This window comes from Lampetra planeri, chromosome 2 (genome assembly GCF_965212315.1).
Source record: "Lampetra planeri chromosome 2, kcLamPlan1.2.h2, whole genome shotgun sequence".
Taxonomy (NCBI): domain Eukaryota; kingdom Metazoa; phylum Chordata; class Hyperoartia; order Petromyzontiformes; family Petromyzontidae; genus Lampetra; species Lampetra planeri.
In genome coordinates this window covers 16,316,756-16,336,778 of record NC_136108.1, presented here as the reverse complement: position 1 = coordinate 16,336,778, position 20,023 = coordinate 16,316,756, and the positions used below count along the sequence as shown (strand labels likewise).

The window sequence follows — 20,023 nt, the reverse complement described above, 5'->3', positions numbered from 1 at the left end:
GTCATTGCACTTGTATGGCATCAAATGTGTTTCTTTGCCAAACACTATTGACCTTCTTCAAGTTTGTCTATTGCAGCACAAGGTGTTTACGAAAGAGCAGCTGCTTGAACATGTGTGCAATATTTTCATCCTTTTAATCTTTTACTTGGACATCAACAAATCGAAAGGAAAAGAAGCTTATGTGTCGACACTTCAGTCGGCGCTTTTTTTCTTTTTGGCCAGTCCCAATGTCATGTGTTGCAACTTCATTGCATGTGAAGGTGCGTGTCGGAGTCAAAGTACAGTATTGTGAGAGGAGGGAGGGGGAGTGGTGGCATTCCAATTGACATACTGCTCTTGATGATCCTTGAAACCTAGATTACATTTTAGTTGGTATAGTACGCGTGCTTAGGGCCTCTCCCCTAGAGTGACTTATTCTTAAATTAGTACTTTACGAGTGGCGTAAACGTTGGTATGGAGAAGATGATATAGGCAGCCGTGTGCAGAGTTGGCTGCCCTGCTCCCTCGCTCGCGAGCTGTGTCGACCTTGGTGCTCGCTAAAAGCACTCGGTCTTGCAGTCAGGATAGCTTCATGGAGTTTCATTATCTTTGTTATTACTGCATATGCAGCAGGAGTATACATTACTCTGTTTAACATCTGCTTGTGGAAATCTGTCTTAAGCTGACTTCTGTGGCTAAAATGTTTATACTTGTTAAATTAATTCATTGTGATGTGAATAAGCAGTATATTACATCATGGGATCTCCTTTGCCAGTACCAAAATAAGATACTAGGTTTGTCCCCTTTTTTCTGGCAACAAAACAGGTGTTAAGATGTTAAAACACCAAACTGAAACCTTTTACAAGGAATCATGTCTGCATTAACCACTGCATGTGGTCAGATTGCAAAGAAAAAACATACCTATTATCATTTTTTGCTACTGGCAAAGGAGATCCAATGATGTAGATGCTCACCCCGAGCTCTCATTACCATGATAGTGCATTGTCTTTGGGCTGTGTATGCCTTTTGGCATCCTCTGGTCTATAACACCGTTTTCAGACGAGGCTCTAAAGAAAGCCGTCTCTTGTGTGGACCAATCAGTTTCAAGGACAATGCATATATTATCAGAGTATTTTGTTTGCATTCTGACCACGAGCATTGTGGTTAATGCAGACATGATTCCTTGTAAAAGGTTTCAGTTTGGTGTTTTAACACCCTTAACACCTGTTTTGTTGCCAGAAAAAAAGAGGAAAAACCTATTCTCAGTATATTACAGTTGGTTGTATCTCTTCACTGTACATACTGCTCCGTTTTCAAGCGAGTTTTGGCTCGTGCCACAGACATCCTTATGTCTCGTGTATTAAAACCACAGCCCAAATATGGGTATGCTGTGTATGTGCTGTGCTTCAGTGTAAACAAAGATTATACACGAATGCTCAAATGTATTGCGTGCGTGCTCAACGTTATATCCTTTAAAGACATCTTTAATTATTCCACTTGTATTCTCTGATTTTTCTTTCCTTCCAGATTAAGGAGTCTGTAGTAGGAGAGATCAGACGGGAGTTGGTAGAAAAGCTGCTGCCTATATTCAAGTTCTCGACCAAGCCAGTACATCCTAAGAACACGGACGGGGAAGAGTAGTTGCACTTCTGGTAAGACTGTTGTGCTACACCGATAACTGAGTGACCCTTACGTAAACTCCAGGGGATCATAGACATAATAATTACAATTCTATAAATCGCCCTTAAATAATTGTTCTTAGGGCGCTGTGAATGCAGTGGGGTTTGTCAAAATATACCATGGGAGGATAGACCATCTCTCATATAAATGGGCATTTTTTGAGAACCCCAATTTTTTTTGTTTGTGGAGATATATTTTTGTATCACTCCCCGTGCCAAAAAGTTCAATACATTGTAAAGCAGCACTGACCACGTGTTTATGTGCCAGGCAGTCCCAGTTTAGTACTGCACCGTAATTACTGTGCCATTTCATTGTGGGTTAAAACATGTGCTTGTGGTTTATTTTGCGTGCTTTTGTTGGTGTTTTTTACATTGCTGCTGTTAAGTTTTTTTAAAAGTCCTAATAAATAATAATAATACAAGGTGCAATTGGCCTAAATGTGGTGTTTATGGAAATAATCTGGTTTCGTTAAGAACTTAAATACTGGGGCACCTGAATTGGCTCGGTATATTGAGGATTGACTATTTCCTCAAGTGTGTGGGGGGGTTCTCTATACTCTGGTTCCCTTCATGCAAAACACACTGTAATAAAAAAAAAACTGTAATGGCAGAACATTCTAAACGGGAACCCTCAAACAAACAAAAATGGCCTCTTGGATTTTCCTCCGTCGTGAAATGTAACTTATAATTTTAATATTTTCTTTCAAAAATGTCATCGAGCATAATTTTAATAAGCAACAGCGTATGGAAGTTTTAATGATTCAAACATTGATATATTCAGACTGATTAACCTGTGTTTCATGCACATGTTTTAATACGCATAATGTAATAGGTTTGTATTCTCATCTTAACTTGTGAATTGTTTTGTTTCAAGGTGTCAAGGCTGCTTGGAAGATAACTTTATAAGATCACAACGCTATTTACTCTGAAGACACTGTTACATAATTTGCACTAAATACTGCCTACTTTATCCCAGCTCCACTAATGTGTGGTACTCACTGGATATTGTCATTCATGATGTTTATTTGCGTTTGTGAGATACACTGATAAGTTGGTTGCCGACAAGAGGTATTGCTGTAATTTAAATAAGTTGCAGCATTCTCTGAAAGCTGTCCCTAAATGAAGGTAATGTTGCCTCCTAGGGTGGCATACAGAGGGGTTTTATCACTTAGCAACTTGTGTTTTTCCTGCTGTTGACGCACCATTCTGCCAGTGTGGGATTGTGCCCCATCATTTGTTTGGTGGGATTATGCTCCAGCTGGGTATGCCTGGGTCTGGTTTGCATCTATTCATATTCAACCCAGAGCCAAAATTGATGCCAATGTAAGAAGCCAGCAGCTTACTTTAGCAAAGCCTCTTGCGTGTTTATAAAAATGGATAGCAACAAGCAGTTTACCTGCATTACACATTCTGTGGAACGTAACATTCAAATGAGTGATAAGGTATTTTGTGCTTCCCTATTTTATGTTCTTGGAGACAGCTTGGTTATTTAAAATTAAGATGATATTCATGTTCTTCATTGACATTTTATTTACACTTTATATTGAGACTTGAAATATGTGTGCATTGTTACAAATGCTTTCCAACGGGTTGAGAGGTGTTGATTTCTGAGGAAGAGACTGGTCAGATTATCTGTGGGCAGCAATGTTTATTTGTGTCTCACCTTTTTGTGCCTTAACGCCAAGGCTCTGGGGTAGTTTCTGGCAACAACCTTTTCCTTGATGTGAACACTAAACAGTTGATTGAAAGAAATCACTTTAAAAGTAGATTTCAATTCGGGTAAATATTGCTACTTTCGTGTTTTGAAAGTTTACAATGTCTTGTAAGACTGATAAAAAACTGTTTAAAGGAAATTTTATTGGCAGAAAATACCACAGGTTGTTGCGGCAACGCAACTGCATCAAGTAGTTTGGCTTCAATTAACCTCTCCCTCTAACACAAGTGCTGGTGCACAGGGACTGGATGAAGAAAAAGTACACTTCATAATATCTAATACCTTGCTTAAGGATTTGAGCAAGTCAGTTTTGCAGCTGAAATTGCTTTCATATGCCTCTTACATTGAATATTTTGCAACGTGCCTTGTGTCTGTACATTGTGACTTGAATGCATTAAATTGTACTGAGTTTAAAAAGTGCTGAGGTGCTTTTGTGCCCTTTGGCCAGCTTGACTTACAATTAACACTCAGATTTAATAAATATGCTTTTATAATTTATGAGAATATAATTGTGGCGCTAAAAATCGTAAATGCAGGTTCTACGTTTTTGGTTCCTTCATAGTTTATACTTGGGCTTTATTATATCATATGGGAAGCATTGGGTGTTTTGTGCAATACTGCCATGGTTTTTTCACTGCTGTAAATGTCTTCACAGTTGCTCGCGCGTGTGTGTGCCTACTGTAACCCAATAGTTGTGCACTTGTATTCGGAACATGCTGCTGTTTTGATCTTTGTCAGAGTGTTATTTTTGAACATGTTTTCGTCTTTCCGTATGTGTATTTATTAATGCTACTTCATGGACAATAAATAACGGATGTGTGCTTTATTATTTTATTCGTCGCCCAGCGTTATGAATGTGCAGCGCCATGAGTGCATTGTGATGTGGACGGTACTTGAGATTAAATGTAGAATGGTGACGCATGCACCTCCTAAACCCATTTTATTTTTCGACACAAATGATTTGTATCTAATGCTTTAATATATATCTGTAAAATGCCCTCACCCGTGTGTGTGCTACAGTATTTGATTCCTATTTGGGTTCAGCTGTTTTAAAATGAATGTGTGAATGAGTACACTGCATATGAATAGATTGCATTTTGTTTTGACAAATGTAATCCTAATAAACCTCATGAAAGAAGACCTGGGTTATTGTGATTTTTTTTGTGCAAATTCTTGACAGACAAATGTCCATATTTTTGCTGTTTTATTTGATTTTCCCTTAATTGGGGGGTTTCTGTGGCTCTTGGCAATGCAGTACTTGACAACTGAAAATAAATACCTTGGTAACTTTTGTCTCGGTATTAAAACACCCATTTTGGTAGGCTGACTCTTTGTTAAATTAATGGCAGTTAAATTGCCAGGTCTAATGTTGATTTCGTGCATTATGTTAAATGCTGTATATAACTTAAGAGCTAACTGCATGTAGGTCTACATTTAGGAGCTTTCTAAAATGATCACCGTTGTCATTCCAATAAGACCAACTTTAACTCGCCAAGTCGGACACTGAAGGCGTACGAACTGGGGTTTAAGATCTTCATCACGTGCGTTTTCACAACGACGGTGGAGAGTTTACTACTGGACTACAGTGTGATGCTCTGGGTTGCAGTGCCTTCTCTGGCCATGCACAGCAGTGGTCAATTCCAGCAAACGACGAGTGCCCTCTGCCGTTTCTAAAACATAATCGCTGCCCTTCAGTTGGTGCCTGTTGGTAATTGAGGTTGCTTACATATGCATATTACAGTTTTGTTTTACATTTTTACTGATTGGTGCATTAATTACTTAAACCCTGACTGACCGACATGTGGAGACGATACAATCTTTGGTTTCTAATAAGAATCAATATATTTTAGTGTTTTGATTTATGGCAGCAACAGTAGCATCGTCTTTACTATTGCCCACTGCTCACCGCTTCAGTTCATCAGTTTAAATCCAATTTGTGGATTTTGGCTCATTCGTCCAGCCTATGGGAAATCGGCCACCTTGCCATAGGAATGTGGACATTCTACAAGAATCTGGAGACCACAAGTTTTTTTTTAATGAGAGATTTGAATTTATATTTTATCTATTATAATCCTTAGTTTCTAGAGCCAGATTAAGTAAATTTTGCTCGAGTAGATGAGGTGACAAGGTAGTGAAGCGAGTGTGTGTCTAATTGGGGGTGAGACCTGTTGAAGTGGTTTTGCTCGATAACACTTTTTCTCCAGTGCTCTTGGGATGAAAGCGGTGTTGATGGGGAGTTGAACAATGAGGCTGAGAGGGAAGGAGAAAGTGGGTAGTGATTGAGCATGAGAAGCAGTGCACTGCCAGCCAGCTTATTCCATAATGCATTATCACTAGTGGTGCTCATTTGTCAACGTGGCTTGCTGACAAAATATCAATTATATAATGCTGTTTTCATACGAAGGAGTTAATCATAATAGTTGATGTCAGTGTGAGGTCTATCAGCTGCTAGGCCATATGCGTCTGCTTTGAATAATTGATAACTGCCAGCAATTTTCATTGAAAGGGCGAGGCTCTGTCAGGACGCTGCCATTGTGTGGAAGTTTCTGAACCATATTTTTTGTGAGGCTAAACTTCAATCCGTTGCACTTTAAAGGCATCAGCTGCGGGTGCTGTAATTGGGTGCAAAAGGAGTGGGCTCAGATTTCGGTGCTGAAATCACACCTGCTTATAACTGTTATGGCAGACGGGTGTCCTATTTGCTTACTGATGTGCGGAAACGTAATCCGATGAGGTGGGTGGTCGGGGCGGATGGCGAGGGGAGGATGTGGGTGACGTCAGATTCGGATGTGTGTGTGTGTCCGAGCAAGCAGCGTTAATATCTTAGTCCTCCGGGGGGGGGGGGATTAGCCTGCCCAAGATCGACCGGCTGGGAGAGGTCCTCCGCCAATTGTGGATGAGGACCCAAAGGCAGGGCGCTCTCAGAGGCCGGCTGCCGGGCACGTGAGCACCCCGGGCAGCAGCGCCAAGCCGGGGTGAGCGTCCGCTCCTCTCGCCGGATTTCACCATGGAACCCAAAAGTCCGAAGAAGCTGCAGTTCTCCACGCCAGCCGTGCACGACCACTTGGACCCAGACTCTGCTGAGCAGGTAAACGGCCGTGCTTGATGCCGCCACCTGTCTAGGAGGTGGAAGGGTTGGGGGGAGAGCAGGAATATCTCAATTCTAGTCTCTGCCATAAGTTGGAGATTTCTGCTGGCTTGCCATGGTTTCTCGAAACCATGTGAGATTAACTAATATATATGTACGTATGCTGAACTTCTTTTGCACCGTAGGTAGCCAACCGTGCTAATCGTTTGTGCAACATGCGAGTGTAACGTGGAAGGGTGGCACTAGTTAGTGCTCTACTGGTATTCAGAATATTGCGAGTTCAGACACCGTTCGGGGGCTGGTTCCGCTCAGCATCCCAGCGGGGATTCGTAAAATAAGTATATAACTGGAATGTTGTCAGTGGTCGTCATCTACAGAGACTGTCCCCCTGTTACCAGGGGTATGGCCTTTCAATTGATGGCGCAGTGGATTTGAGTGGTCATCCAATTGATAATATAATGGAGACAATTTGGGTCTTTTGTAATAATATTGTCACTGGGTGGCATGGACGTCTGTATACTCCCCCAACATGTTTTGGGTATGGCAAAGAGAGGCAGCATGTTTGGATAACAATCATGGCATGTTTGAGTCTGCCTTTTTCTCCCTTGAACAAGGTGACATGCTGGTTACGCTCGTGATGAAACCTTTAAATTCACAGCAGCGCACACAACGTAGGTTCAGTTCTGTTAGTAGCCAGAAGTGTTTTTTATAACTGTTGTATAGTACGGTACGACTCTAATTGTCCGTGACATAGCGGTGGGTAAACATTGTCGATGCTCTGTCATCTGGCCAATAGCCGCCGGTAACCATTCGCTAGTGGGACACTCCCGACTTGAAAAGTGTGGCTTGTGCCCCTGGCTTAATGGCACGTTAAGAGCAGTGGGTGTGTGCTGTTCATTAAATGCAACCTTTTTGTAGATTCGAAGGAGACGGCCGACGCCTGCGAATCTTGTTCTGACAAATGCCCAGACGTCAGGTATGTCCCGCTACATTATTGATGTTCTACGGCAGGACACTACCTACTTTTGTGTTAATGAATGATATATTAGATGGTGAAATATTAATGCAAACCGTGATTTATAATCCAATATGCCAAAATTAGGAAAACAAAGACATGTTTGAGGCTCTTCCATTGTTGAATGGGAGATGACTTAACATTGGTATACCAGGTTTGTTTCAAGATGATAATGTTGGAATTTTCACCCTGGTGTCGTTTACTGTAGTACTTATCAGGCAAGAGTTAGAATCAAGTATTGTGGGGCAATTGTAGGAAATGCTGATAATTAACTTCAAACCGTTGTCCTATTGTATCAAATGCAAGCACAAAAAAATTCCACAAAACTGCGGTGGCTACTGCAGAAGATAGCAGCTCTTCAATTAGAAATACTAAATATTGTGTTCAAAGGATTGTAACTTTAATACGAGGTGGGTAATATAAAAAATAAAGTTCACATGACCTTAATTTAAATGTGTAAAAGAAGAGCTAATAAGTAAATATAGAAAGGTTCCTTTTTTTAAACTCAATTCTGCCTTTTGTCTTTAATGCGATGTCTGTGCAGAACCTTGCTAAGGGTGATTTAACTTTTTCCTTTTTTCCCGTACAGCAGAAGAGAATAGAAACCAGGAACCGCAGACGGTAATGGTCCCAGCGAGCCATGTGGTGATAAAAACTACGGTTTTCTTATTAGGGTTTGTTTCACAGAAATTGCAGTGTATTAACTCACAGAACATATGATGCAAAGATAATGTAATTGATCTAAATGTTGGTCCATGCACTGTGTGCGTGTGTTGAGTGAAGTTGGGGTGAGTGGTGGCATCGATGTGAGTGCACTGTGCTATGAGGCTGGCGACCCGAGTTTGATTCGCACTCATGGCCAACACCGGTGACGAATATCTGAACCAGGTCCTGAGCCTCCTCGAGGTGGGCTCAGCCTAAATGAGTACCTGGTGCAGCGTGTAAAAAAATATCACCTTACCCCCTTGTGTGCCATGCCGGCCTTCGTAAGTGCTCACTAACAGCACTTGCCCCAACTGTCTGTTTAGCTTTTTCGGGAGATCTTTGTCTTTATTCAGTGGATTGGAGGTGCACAGAGGTTTAGCGATATTGGTTTTATTCTTTTTCGGGTACAATTGCATTGTCAATATTTACCTTGGTTTGAGTCTTCTCTCAATATGCTTAACTGAGCATATACAGTTTGTCAACATCGCTAAGAAGGAAGGGGCAGTCTGGTGTGTTGTGTCTGCTTTGACATGGGCTCACTGACAACACTTGCTCCAAAAAGTTCATGAATGCTGAGAGGGGACCTTTGTGCTTGTGTGTGAGTGACTGAATTCGTTCAATATTTTTTCTGAAAAAAAGGTGTTGGAGGTACACACCGCTCCAACTCCATCGCCAAAGCAGAGGAAGCAAAGTGTTTACACACCTCCTATCGTTACAGGTAATCAACAAGTGCAAAACTTAAGCAATAGAGCCAATTAACCTAATTGCATATTATCCAACCTCTGACCAATAAATCTAGGGCTTAAAATGTGAATATCAGGGAGGAAGCTTATGAGTGTACCGTTTGTTGTTCAAATTCAGGATTGCATGAAATTATTCATATTTTCGTTTCATAATTTTCCTTTGCAGTAAATATCACATGCCACACTAAAATAAACGCAGCTTGAATATATTCAAGCAAATTAGCTTAGCATCCGTAGCCAAAGCTGTAAGGGCGTGGCTGCCTCGGTTCTCAGATGTGAGGAAACATTAATATCACATGCTCTATGAGTTTGTGCCAAAAGAACACCGTTTATACATTATGCATGAAAATGAGCCCTTTATAGCCATCGCTGCAACCGAAAAACAGCCAAAGAATAATTAATCAGTATACCAGTTTTTATGAAAAACCGACAATTTGTTTTATTTTCAGTTATCAGACATGCTGAATATAACATTTTAGAAACTACCAAATTCACATACGTATGTATGTACATGGGATATGACTGGTATTATGAGCCACATACCACACACTGAAATAGCATTTTGCTTGAACAATGTACTGCTTTTAAGTGGTGCGAAAGAAGTTCAACATACCTACATACATTTTAAATATGCCGGAATGATGATAATAAGCTATTTCAAGATCTTACCCATTTCTATGCATAACAGATTCTAAACTAGCGCATGCATGGGAGTACAGCACAGCAGCACGGCAGAGTGTTCCCTATTGTAACCCAGGAGAGTTTCTGCTCCTTTAGAGCTCCAGTGCCTCCTGGACTGGCACCTGGACACCGGGGTCGGAAAAACCACCGAGCCCCTGCCTGTCGATCCCTTCCCACCATCTCCTTCTGGTGGAGTGGAGAGATTGACGCTGGCCAAGCCACCGCCGGGCAGGGCCACGTGCTGCTGCAGGCCTAGTGGGGACGTGCGTGACAACGGGGCGGCCAGTGCCGCGAAGCAGCCTGCCCGAGCAGGTAGGCAGCGTTGCCGTGAGGATGCTGACACTCGCTCGCACTGGCGTCATGGACGCTGCTGCCTATGGCATTGCTGATTGTCTGCAGCATCCCGTATTGTAGAGGTTCCACACGTGGTTGTCGCGTGCGCAGCTTGCACCGGGACGCTTTCTTGGTTGTAACAGTTAACGCTGTTGAAACTTGCAATGCAGAGGTCGCCGATTCGACTTCATTCTTCCGGCGTGGCAGTTGGAACAATGCGGAAGGTTTCTTGAAATCCCCCACGCCTTTGTCCACCCAGCAGTACGTGTACACCACAGTTAGATCGTTGTGTGTGGTGGGGTAAAGTGTGGGTACTCACACCTCCTTCCAAAATGTCTGACCAGAGTGAAAGAGTAGGCTAATATACCTCTTTAGAGGGGCTCTCTGGAGCTTGCTCTGATGATGGAAGCCTTCTACATGCAGTGGTGTAACCAAGAAATTGCAGGGCAGCACCTTTAACTTTACGCCTGCTTTGTGTGTACCAGCGCCCACCTATAATAGATGAATATGGAAGTTAATCCATGCCCATTTCAAAATTCAGTATAGTCATCCCCTTGCTCAAATGAGCATGGAGAAGTGCTCAGTTCTATCGAACGGTGGTGGAAATTCCATGTTCCTATGTCATAGGCCAGTCTGTCCACTGCACAATCAGTGTTGATTTCTAACAAGGAAGTACTGAACTCAATTTGCAAGTGAGATTGCGAGCTAAATTGCTCGTTTTCAGGCCTTAGTCGATTTACTGATGGATAAAGGCCTCTGCACGGTGTGGCAGTCATGGCAGTTGTTTGACCGTACTTTATCACCATTGGTCGGTGTGGGTTGGAGAAGTGGGAGCACAGAACTGGCCTTCACGCTTCTTCTCTAACCCGCACAGACCAGCCCGGTGAAGTATGGTTAAACAACCCCAATGAGTGACATTGCACGTCTATAAAGACACACGCGCGCACATTACACGGATCACCGCACACGGGCACACACGTGTAATGTTCCTGCTACTAGTACCTGCTTGGCAGATTCATGAATGTGATGCAGACGGCTTGACAAGGAAACACAAGGGCGTGGCTGAGAAGAAGGAGCACAATTGGCCAGATCCGGCCAGGCCAGATGGCGAGGGCAGCACTAATGGCACAGGTGAGGGGGCAGTGGGATCGGGTGAGGGGTAGGCAGTGGAGCGAGGGGTGACACACTAATGGTTGTCACTGATAATGCTGCACTTAGCCCATGGTGCCTGAGCTAGGTCCAGCTGGGACAGATCATTAAGAATTGTAACCCAAAACCCAACCAGCAAAAACACCCCACACCACTTTCTCCTCCCCCCCCCTCCAAATTCCCTTAATTCTGGACTGGCCTCGGTCATGGGATAGATCAGTGATATTATTATTGTACGTGGGTGAGCTTATAAGTAAATTCTGTGATTGTGACATCTGTTCACTGTGGTTTCGTTGGTTTATTTGTTCTGCAGTGTTTAGGAGCCCACGGTCCCCATAAACAATTGCGGTAGAGTAAGGAAATACAACAATGTATCATGCATTTTGTTTAATGGGTTTTTTCTTTCATTGTGGATAGCTTAAGTTACATACATTATTTGCGTAAAAGACACATTCACCCCTAAGAAAAAATATTTAAAATTTGTATATATATAAATCCTAATTATTTCGCTTACTTTATGATTCAACTGTTATCAGGATCTAGAAATATTTGTTTTTATTATATAACTGTGCATCCAAAATTACTTTAAATTGTCTTCAGCATTGGTGGCGATGAAGACCGTGGCTTAAAACGTGCATCCGGAATGATCGTTGGAATTTGCCATGTACAGTGCCTGTTTTATATAACTGTCCTAAATTTTAAGCTAAAACCGAAAAAAATGTAGTGCCGTTAACTAATTTATGGAAGGTGCCTTCCAAATAAATGTTAATTATTATAGATTTTTTACAAATAAAATTGGTAGAATAGTGATACAGTGACTGTCTTTAGCCTAGTTATTTGGCTTTGACTAGCGTGGTGAAACATCGTCAATTGTACCCCCATGGCCGACCCCAGCAGTGGCTTGATAAAGGGCTTTGCATTATTTCAAATTCTATAAATGGCAAACTGGTTTTTTTTGTGCATTAGTGCAGACCACTAATTGCTGGTGCCTTGTATACATAATTTTCTTGTTTGTTTAAATGCAATGCAATTGCGTGTATACCAGTCATCCTTTTGGGACAATTACACTAACACTCCCTTTACAAACTGTGCCCTACTTTGCTGCTCTATAAGAAATTAAATAACACCTCCAAAGTGTTGTTTATTATAATAGACTACTTTGAGACGACTAAATAATTCAATACACGTATTCATTAATTTGCCTTCTTATAAGTTGACGACACATTTTAATATGTTGCACCGGGCGCTAAATCTGCATGACAAATCATCAGAGGTCTTAACCGGGTACCCGATACCCGTACCCTACCCGATACCTGGCTACCCGTACCCGGCCGGGTACGGGTACGGGTACCCATTTGCGACCCTGGTGCGGCCGGGTACGGGTACGGGTAAGGAATCAAAACCCATTTGCGACCTCTGCAAATAATCCAGCAATTATCTGCGATGTACAGTTATATTACGATAAAAGCTATTTGTGAGCTTCGTCACAAAAACCATCCACGAAGGGGGGACGCTCCAGTGAATTCCCCCCGTTCAACTGTCCCCTTTCCCCGCTCGGTCCTCCTTCAGGCTGCAGTGCGGTGGGCCAGAGGGATTGCGCAGCCTCGCTCAGAGACTCCCAGCCAAGTGTCGCCAAAACGGTGGAGCCTGAACTCCAAAAACCTCGACGCAAGGACACGCCCGTTCACCGCATCATCCCCCATGTGCCAGGCAAGCTCGCGCCAAGCAGCGCACGACCGTTGTCTCTAGCCTTGTACAGTCTAACTACTCCAGACTATCATGAAGTCACTTGTATACGGAGAGTAGTATCTAGAAAGCCACTGGAGCTATGCACGTTTAAAACGAGATCGAAAAAACAATTTCTTTAAAACTGCTTTTTGTGTTTAGTTTGTCCGTCCCCCACTCCCCCGATTGGCACCGTTGGCTACGTGTGGTGTGAAAGAAGTTCAACATACGTACGTACGTGAATATAAATATAAATAATATGATTTACAACTTATTTGTGATATTGCAGTCAAAGCTGTGATCTCGTGCCACCATGTCAAGTGTGGAGGTTTTGATCTCTGTGACCATGGCAGACCCGCTTTGCCCACCTGCACAATGGATGTGCAAATGGGCTTGCTCTGTGCTGCCAACCAATTAAAGCTTAGGGGGCTAGGTTAAATCGGCAACTTGTGTGATGTGCATTAAACTTCAGCAATGGGGAGACATGGGTGGCCAGGCAGCATGGTGCTAAACACACCATGGTGCTAAACACACCATGCTGCCGGTGATCCGTGCAGGTCTTTCAGAGTTGTGCTCTCACAGCACTTGCCGCAACAGTCTCTGTAGGCCACATGGGTAATCTTTGACTTTGTGTGTGCATCACTCAGTTGCTGGCCACACCACATCTTGTGTATCATGCTCACCTGAAGGAATGTTGCATGACAACATTTGCATCAACAATCTATTCGGCTACGCAGAAGCTATCTGGCTTTGTATGTATGTGTGTATTTTATGCTTCACATCCTATCAATTATGATGTGTGTATATGCATATATATATGTGGAGGACGGTAGCGTAGCTGTTAACGTGCTAACCAAGGTACCAGGGTGGTGAGATGTTAACTCCCTTGCCTGGTATACAAGAGGTCATGGGTTCGATTCTGACCCTGACGTGTAGTTTGCATGTTCTCCCCGTGGTCGCGTGGATTTTTCTCAGGGTCCTCCGGTTTTCCCCTCCACATTTAGAAACATGCGTTTAGAGTATTAGGCTGCTATACGTCTACACATAGGCCACTTAATCGGACTATCATTTGTGGCCAGGTCGCCTCTGAAAAGGAGCTATATAGTTCAGTGGGCCTTACCTGGTAAAATAAAATTTGTTTAGTTTTAGATGAGTTTAGTGCTGTGCTAAAAACCTAGAAATCTGAGTTTGATTCCTTCTCACGAGCAACACCTGGTGTGGTGTGTAGACATCGCCACTGGGGAGACAAAGGCAGTCGGGCATGGTGCTGGACACCTACTCCCTGGTGTACAGTGCTGGCCTTAATATAGGTGCTTGCTCACAGCACTCGCCCCAACAGTCTGTTAAGGATATATAGAAGTCTTTGTATATGCGCTGTGTGCATACCTGCCAATCCATACGGTTTGCCTGTATTCTTGTACAGGGAAATTGAGTTTTTAGGTGCATATGGCGTACAGCCGTTTCAATACGGGCAAGAATAAATGTGCCTATTTGTTTGTGTTTCTCCCGTGTGATGGGATTTTGTAGGATGAACGTAGAGATTTATAAAGGCACAGGGTGACCAATAAGGTCTGAATTGATCTGTAATAAGGTAGGCACTGATAAGGGGTTGACAGATATGGGTATGGGACAGACACTCAAAGACAGACAGACGCCATCTCTGGTGCAATTAGCTGATTTATGCCACAGCCGCCCCCTTCCTACCAATAAATGGCTTGCTTGCTTTAGTATTGTTTTTTCCTGACACAGAGGAAGGGGGAGGACGCAATATTAACCATTCGTGAGCTGTGCCGGATGCCCCAGCATGCCCCAGCATGCCCCAGCATGCCCACTCCTCGGCCATTGTCTGGGCCACAGCCCAGTAGTTTACCCGGCCGTACCCACTCTGCCGTGCCCATTTGAGGTTGGGGAAAGAGGGGGGTGGAGGAGTGCAATACGGACCCTCATTGGTGGAAATGGTTGTCCATGAATTATTCACGGCGACGTAAAGAAAAAACAGCCACGAACGCCACCACTAAGGAGTGGAAAAGGTGGCATGGCCACTGTCAGGACACAACCCACAGGATGATGCTTCATTATCTGTGCATATGGGTGCTTCACATTCCTTTAAGTTGTGATTGATATGCTTTTCGAAGAAGCATACAAATCACTAAACATAAACAGTGATTTCCTTTGTACGGTCATTGGTAACCAGACTAACTTATTAGTTGATATCACTTGGGAGCCTATTGCTTGAACCCACAATCTGAGAGGTTCTTGTTCTGTCAGCTCATCCGGCTTCATCCAATTTCTGGAGAAAAATCACCATAAACACTCATGTATACTTGAAGTGATGCCGTTGCATCATATGCCATGTAACGCACTTACAGGTACCCATGTACTTTGTTCAATCAGATTGAACACAAATATGCCCATGCTTTAAATGGAACTGTTTTATTAAAATATGTTTCTCGTGGGTTAATATTAACTTCGTTTGGTAGATCTTGGCTCAATAAGTGACTGGTAATTAGAAACAAAGTTGGATTCAGTGGGGCAAGTTATACATATTTATGTAAAAGAGAATGACACCATGGGGTTGCTATTGTTGGGGTATCATGTGAAATACGACTTTCAAAAAGTGATAGCTTTCCTTGATGAAACTACCCATAAGTTACCGAGTAAGGTTGCATATGAAGGTGGTGAAATTTAAAAGGTTGAAATTAACAAACTACAACATGGTAGGTAATATCAGCGGAGAGTCTATATTAAATTGTTTAACATCGTGCACAATAGGTGTGTGCACGTTTGTGTTTTTGTGTGTTTGTCATTAACAAGGTTATCAAAATTTTCCATTTCTCATTCGCACTCTTGCCTGGAGCCGCACTCAGACATTACCTCATCTTGGCTAATCAATTATTTATAAACATTTCCTCTTCCAGCTAAAGTACTGTACAGCTGCACTGGGACTATGATGCTAGTGTGGCTCGGATGGCAAGTAATGCCTTCGCTTGTGCAAATAATTCATGTTTATTGTTGGTTACGTGTTTTCCAGTAATGGGGACCATACAGTAAAATAAACTGCTGAGCACTTATTCCCAAAAGTAATTTCTCAGCCCGTCCCGGTATTAATCTGTGCTATTATCTCTTTTTAATGGGACGATGACAGTAATGATGGCGAAACTTTTTCAATTCGCTTAGAGTTAAATCACGCTTATTCATTAAGGCAATTGCCTAACAAACGTATTATTTTTTTGGATACACACTGTCATTATCAGAATCATTTTTTTCCCCTGCTTCTCATTCTACTTATCTATCTTGCCAGCCCAAAAGCAGCACACTCCAATCACAATAATACAATAATTTATATCTCTTTGTCAATCGACTGCCTGGATGAAGACATCCCAAAACCATGTCAGTCATAGGGCTTGGTTGACTATATTCTTAGGTTTTTTCGGTAAAGTCACGTAGGTAAAACATCAAAATTAATGAAAATAAAATAAAACAAAAATCACGACGTTTCGGAGGCAACACAAGTCTCCGTCATCAGGTGGGACCGTCACAGCCGAATTATTAATTTTGATGTTTTACCTACGTGACTTTACCGAAAAAACCTAAGAATATGAATCCTTGCAGTCACGAAAGCTTCAAATCTAGAATATGGTTGACCATACTTCACCATGCTGTTCATTATGGGTTGGTGAAGAAGGTGGGTGGATGGCATGCCACTACCGGTTCAGATAACTTGCCACTGATATTAGTCGTGGCTGGGAATCAAACTGACATCGCCAGGTCCGTAGCACAATGCAGTAACCACCGATTCATCCCTCATCCCCATGATATGCTACACTTGCATATGCTATTCCTGTCTGAAATGTTTTTTAACCCATGGTATGAGCCTATTAAATGTCCGCATTACTGTTATGCGAATTATAAAGTAATTTCCTCTCGAAGTCCATGGCAGAGTGTCCACTCTGTAACAGTGCCCCCATCTGGATTGGTAAATTATAATCTGCGCCCCTTCTCCCAAAAGCGGAGAGCTGAATGTATGCAAATGTAAACCAAATTTTGAATGTTTAGTTAGGTAAATGATGAAGTCCCATTTAACCTCAATGGAGCCTTAAAACTATCTCTCGCATTGAACCTAATCTTAACAGTGGATGTTTTTCATTTAACTATCATCAATATAAGATGTGTGTGTCTTGTCAAGAGCCTCAACTAGGACTCCTCACCACCAAACATTCACCTATACCCCCCCACCCCCCGTCACTCCAATATGTACACTAATTTCATCATCACGTGTCTCCTTTGTTCTACCCTCTTTCTTGGGTTTCATTCCATTTATAGTTGTCAATATATCCCTCCCCAAGTCGATTTGTTTTATGAGTAATGATTACGATGCCTCGTTATTGTCAATTCACTAATCAATCCCGTGTGGTTTTTTTCATATTTATCCATGCCATTCATCTTTCTGTGAATCTGTGGAGTGGGTTTTCAAATGTTTTGACATCTTTATTATTGTGATAATCGACCACGTGTGTGAGACGTACATTGTGTCCGACTCTCCGCTTCTATCAAAATATTGCATAACAATTTTTCTCTTCAGAAATGATCTCACTTTCTTTCCAATGACAGAATCAATTGAACAAAATAGATTCCTCCTACTTTGTCTATTTCGTTGAATTTGTATGAAGCTGTTTCCAGATCAAATTGCATGCATATATCAGATTCTCTCCTTAGATGTGGCTTTTTAAAATAACGATGTATTAATTTAAAATTAGTAAAACAAGGAGAGAACATAAACTAAATGAGCAGAAAAGACGAAGTACATTTTTTATCCTGCAAATCTTTTGAGGCAATTCATTTTGAAAAAGGAATTCATACTGAAAACTGCTGTAATGTAAGTTTTACGCTTCCATCCAACAACAATGCCATCATATTACCGAGTACCTTTGTTACCACCGAGGCAGAAAGTTTAAAGGGTTTTGGGGCCTTCCATAAATGACGTCACGCACCTGGGGGGGGGGGGGGTCAGACAATTGTGACGCCGTGTGCCGAGGGGGGGGGGGGTCAAAAATCGTCCAAAATCGCGTGAAGTCATTTATGGACGGCCCCTTGGGTAGCTAGGTTCCCAACTCCATTCACTTCGCAAGGTTGTCGCATGCAATTAAATTGATCCACCTGCTTACACGAGTCTCCGTTAATATCTCATTTGTCATGGATTTAAATCGACGATCCTCCACGTGCTTCTGTTGCAGGCGTCAAGCTGCTGAAGAGCAACAACAACGTGACGTTCGTGGAAGAGGACAGTGATTAGGCAAACCAGAATGTGCCACAATATGCAAGGCCGAGGGAGAGAAGAGCACCTTGTTTAAAAAAGGGTGCATGGGTATTTAGTTTGGAGCCTTCTGATTCTAGAGTTGTGTTCATCGCAAGGAATTTAATTAGGACACATTCAGGAAATATATGCCGAATACATTCAGCATTTTTAGAATTTACAGCACTGTAGTTGCCATAATGAAGTCGTTTTGTGTGAACATGCGAATGTGTAATTCCAAAGTCTTTACGTGCATTACAAATTTAAATCGGAGTGCCTGTATGTCTTCCTAGGTAACCAAACTGTGCATTAACATATTCCAAACATGTTTATAATTAGTTTAATATTGTTTTGGTCAGCTTTAACTTTGTTCAAAGATAGTACATCCAGCCAGGGAAAAGATCAAACTATTACGTTTGCGTTGTAGTGATGGACTATGTAATGATGCTTTGATCTTCAGTTTTTTTTTTAAACAGCCTTTGTATGGGTAGTATATCTGCAGTAAATTATACATATATCTTAATTAATATGTCTTAGTCAATCCACTACTGGATGAAGGCCTCCTCAAGTTGTGTCGGTCGTGGGGGCTGTTTTGCTATACTTCATGTTGATGAGTGCAGATTGGTGGAGGTGGGTAAGGGGGGGATAGGATAGGTTCAAATATCACTCGACACCGATGATAGTGGTTGCCCATAATCAAACTCAGGTCGCTGGGTTTATAGCGCAATGCGTGAACTGCTTCTCCACTGCTCCACACTACAACAGCATTTGGCACCCAGGACCCATTCCCATCTGTGAGCTCCTCCGGCAGGCAAGGCTGCGTTGACTGGGTCACATAGCCTGCATGTCCAGCCACCGCATGCCCAAGTAACTTCTGTTTGGCCGGATAGACAGAGCTAAATGGGCACGACACAGGCTGGAGAAGAGAAGGACTGATGCTGTGCAGGAGGATGTGGAGCTGAGTGGAATTGCCGAAGACTGGTGCCAGCGGTGTCAAGATCGGCCTCTATGAAGGAGGCTCGTGAAGTATGCTTCTAATCAGTTGGAGGCAGTCGCCCTCCCAACAACAACGGAGGGCAGAGGAGCGACGTTCAACAACGAGCCATGTGGCTAATATGCAACAAGTTGGCACAGTCGGGGGCATCGCTGGTGCATCTGCCAGTCATCTCAGTCGGTCAACCCATGGCACCTGGGTCAGTCTCCATGACTTCCTGTCAGCGAGCCTTCGACACTTCACGTGGCCTCAAAGTGCACCTGGGCTGGCACAGGCGCTGTGGTGACCTCAGTCACTTAGTGGCGAATGGCAGGTGTTGCTGTTTTTTGCTTACATTTTCCTTGTAAAATTGAAGTGTGTTCGTTTTGGGAATTTTTCTTCAGGGATACGAGTATTTGGAAGTGGCGCTATAATTATTAAATGCACCCAGTGTAATAATTCATGGTGGATTGGAGCTGTAAGTGGAGTAGTCATTCCGGGTTGAGCTTTCATGCTTGAACGGAATATAAATTGCCGCACTTTCTAAAGTAAAAGCAAAAGTTACAATAAAAAATCATTTTGGTTTTTACAATAGATGACGATGTGAGGAGTGCGAGGGTGTGGTATTTCACTCGTGTACTAACGCATTAATAATCCAGTTGATTGCCATGGTAATGTAATGGTTGAGTAAGATAATGTGCTACTTGTATTGGTTTTATTATTATTAAAATGTGTGGTGTCAAAACTCATGTGATTTATTATCACCGGTGAAAAAAATTTACTCTTCACGACACAACTGTACAAGTAGACGTATGTTGCTGTAACTTTAACTTGGTTAAATCAATAGTACATGTTGAGTACAGTAATATTGTTTCTTGTTTTCATCAAATTAGCCAAAATGAAATAAACAGTCCTACATTTGATCAAAATAGAAGAACAAAAATAA

General features: G+C 42.4%; 2 protein-coding genes across 5 annotated transcripts in view; both read left to right on the top strand.

Moving 5' to 3' along the window:
- The window catches only part of ITPRID2 (ITPR interacting domain containing 2), a 42,871-nt gene extending 38,361 nt beyond the window's left edge, over positions 1 to 4,510 (top strand). For all 3 annotated transcript variants that reach the window (XM_078608822.1, XM_078608811.1, XM_078608830.1), the window contains 2 exons: positions 1,507 to 1,631; positions 2,533 to 4,510. In XM_078608822.1, the coding sequence (XP_078464948.1) occupies positions 1,507 to 1,620 (114 nt within the window). In that variant the 3' untranslated portion in view covers positions 1,621 to 1,631; positions 2,533 to 4,510. The remainder of the gene's footprint in view (positions 1 to 1,506; positions 1,632 to 2,532) is intronic.
- Positions 4,511 to 4,635: 125 nt separating this feature from the next.
- On the top strand, positions 4,636 to 19,822 carry PPP1R1C (protein phosphatase 1 regulatory inhibitor subunit 1C). 2 transcript variants are annotated; one of them, XM_078608843.1, is made up of 8 exons: positions 4,636 to 6,460; positions 7,379 to 7,436; positions 8,068 to 8,096; positions 8,820 to 8,898; positions 9,701 to 9,916; positions 10,970 to 11,068; positions 12,656 to 12,796; positions 18,046 to 19,822. In XM_078608843.1, the coding sequence occupies exons 1-8, from the start codon at positions 6,380 to 6,382 to the stop codon at positions 18,102 to 18,104; spliced, it is 762 nt and encodes a 253-aa protein (XP_078464969.1). In that variant the 5' UTR covers positions 4,636 to 6,379; the 3' UTR covers positions 18,105 to 19,822. The 2 variants fall into 2 exon arrangements, with proteins under 2 accessions (XP_078464969.1, XP_078464967.1); XM_078608841.1 differs by having other exon boundaries at positions 8,065 to 8,096.
- The last annotated feature ends 201 nt before the right edge of the window (positions 19,823 to 20,023 follow it).

Bases quoted from the DNA above. Each gene is read 5' to 3' on its own strand.
- PPP1R1C (XM_078608841.1), top strand. From the start codon at position 6,380: ATGGAACCCAAAAGTCCGAAGAAGCTGCAGTTCTCCACGCCAGCCGTG. The intron at 6,461-7,378 runs GTAAACGGCCGT...ACCTTTTTGTAG, and splicing joins ACCCAGACTCTGCTGAGCAG to ATTCGAAGGAGACGGCCGAC. The intron at 7,437-8,064 runs GTATGTCCCGCT...TTTCCCGTACAG, and splicing joins GACAAATGCCCAGACGTCAG to CAGAAGAGAATAGAAACCAG.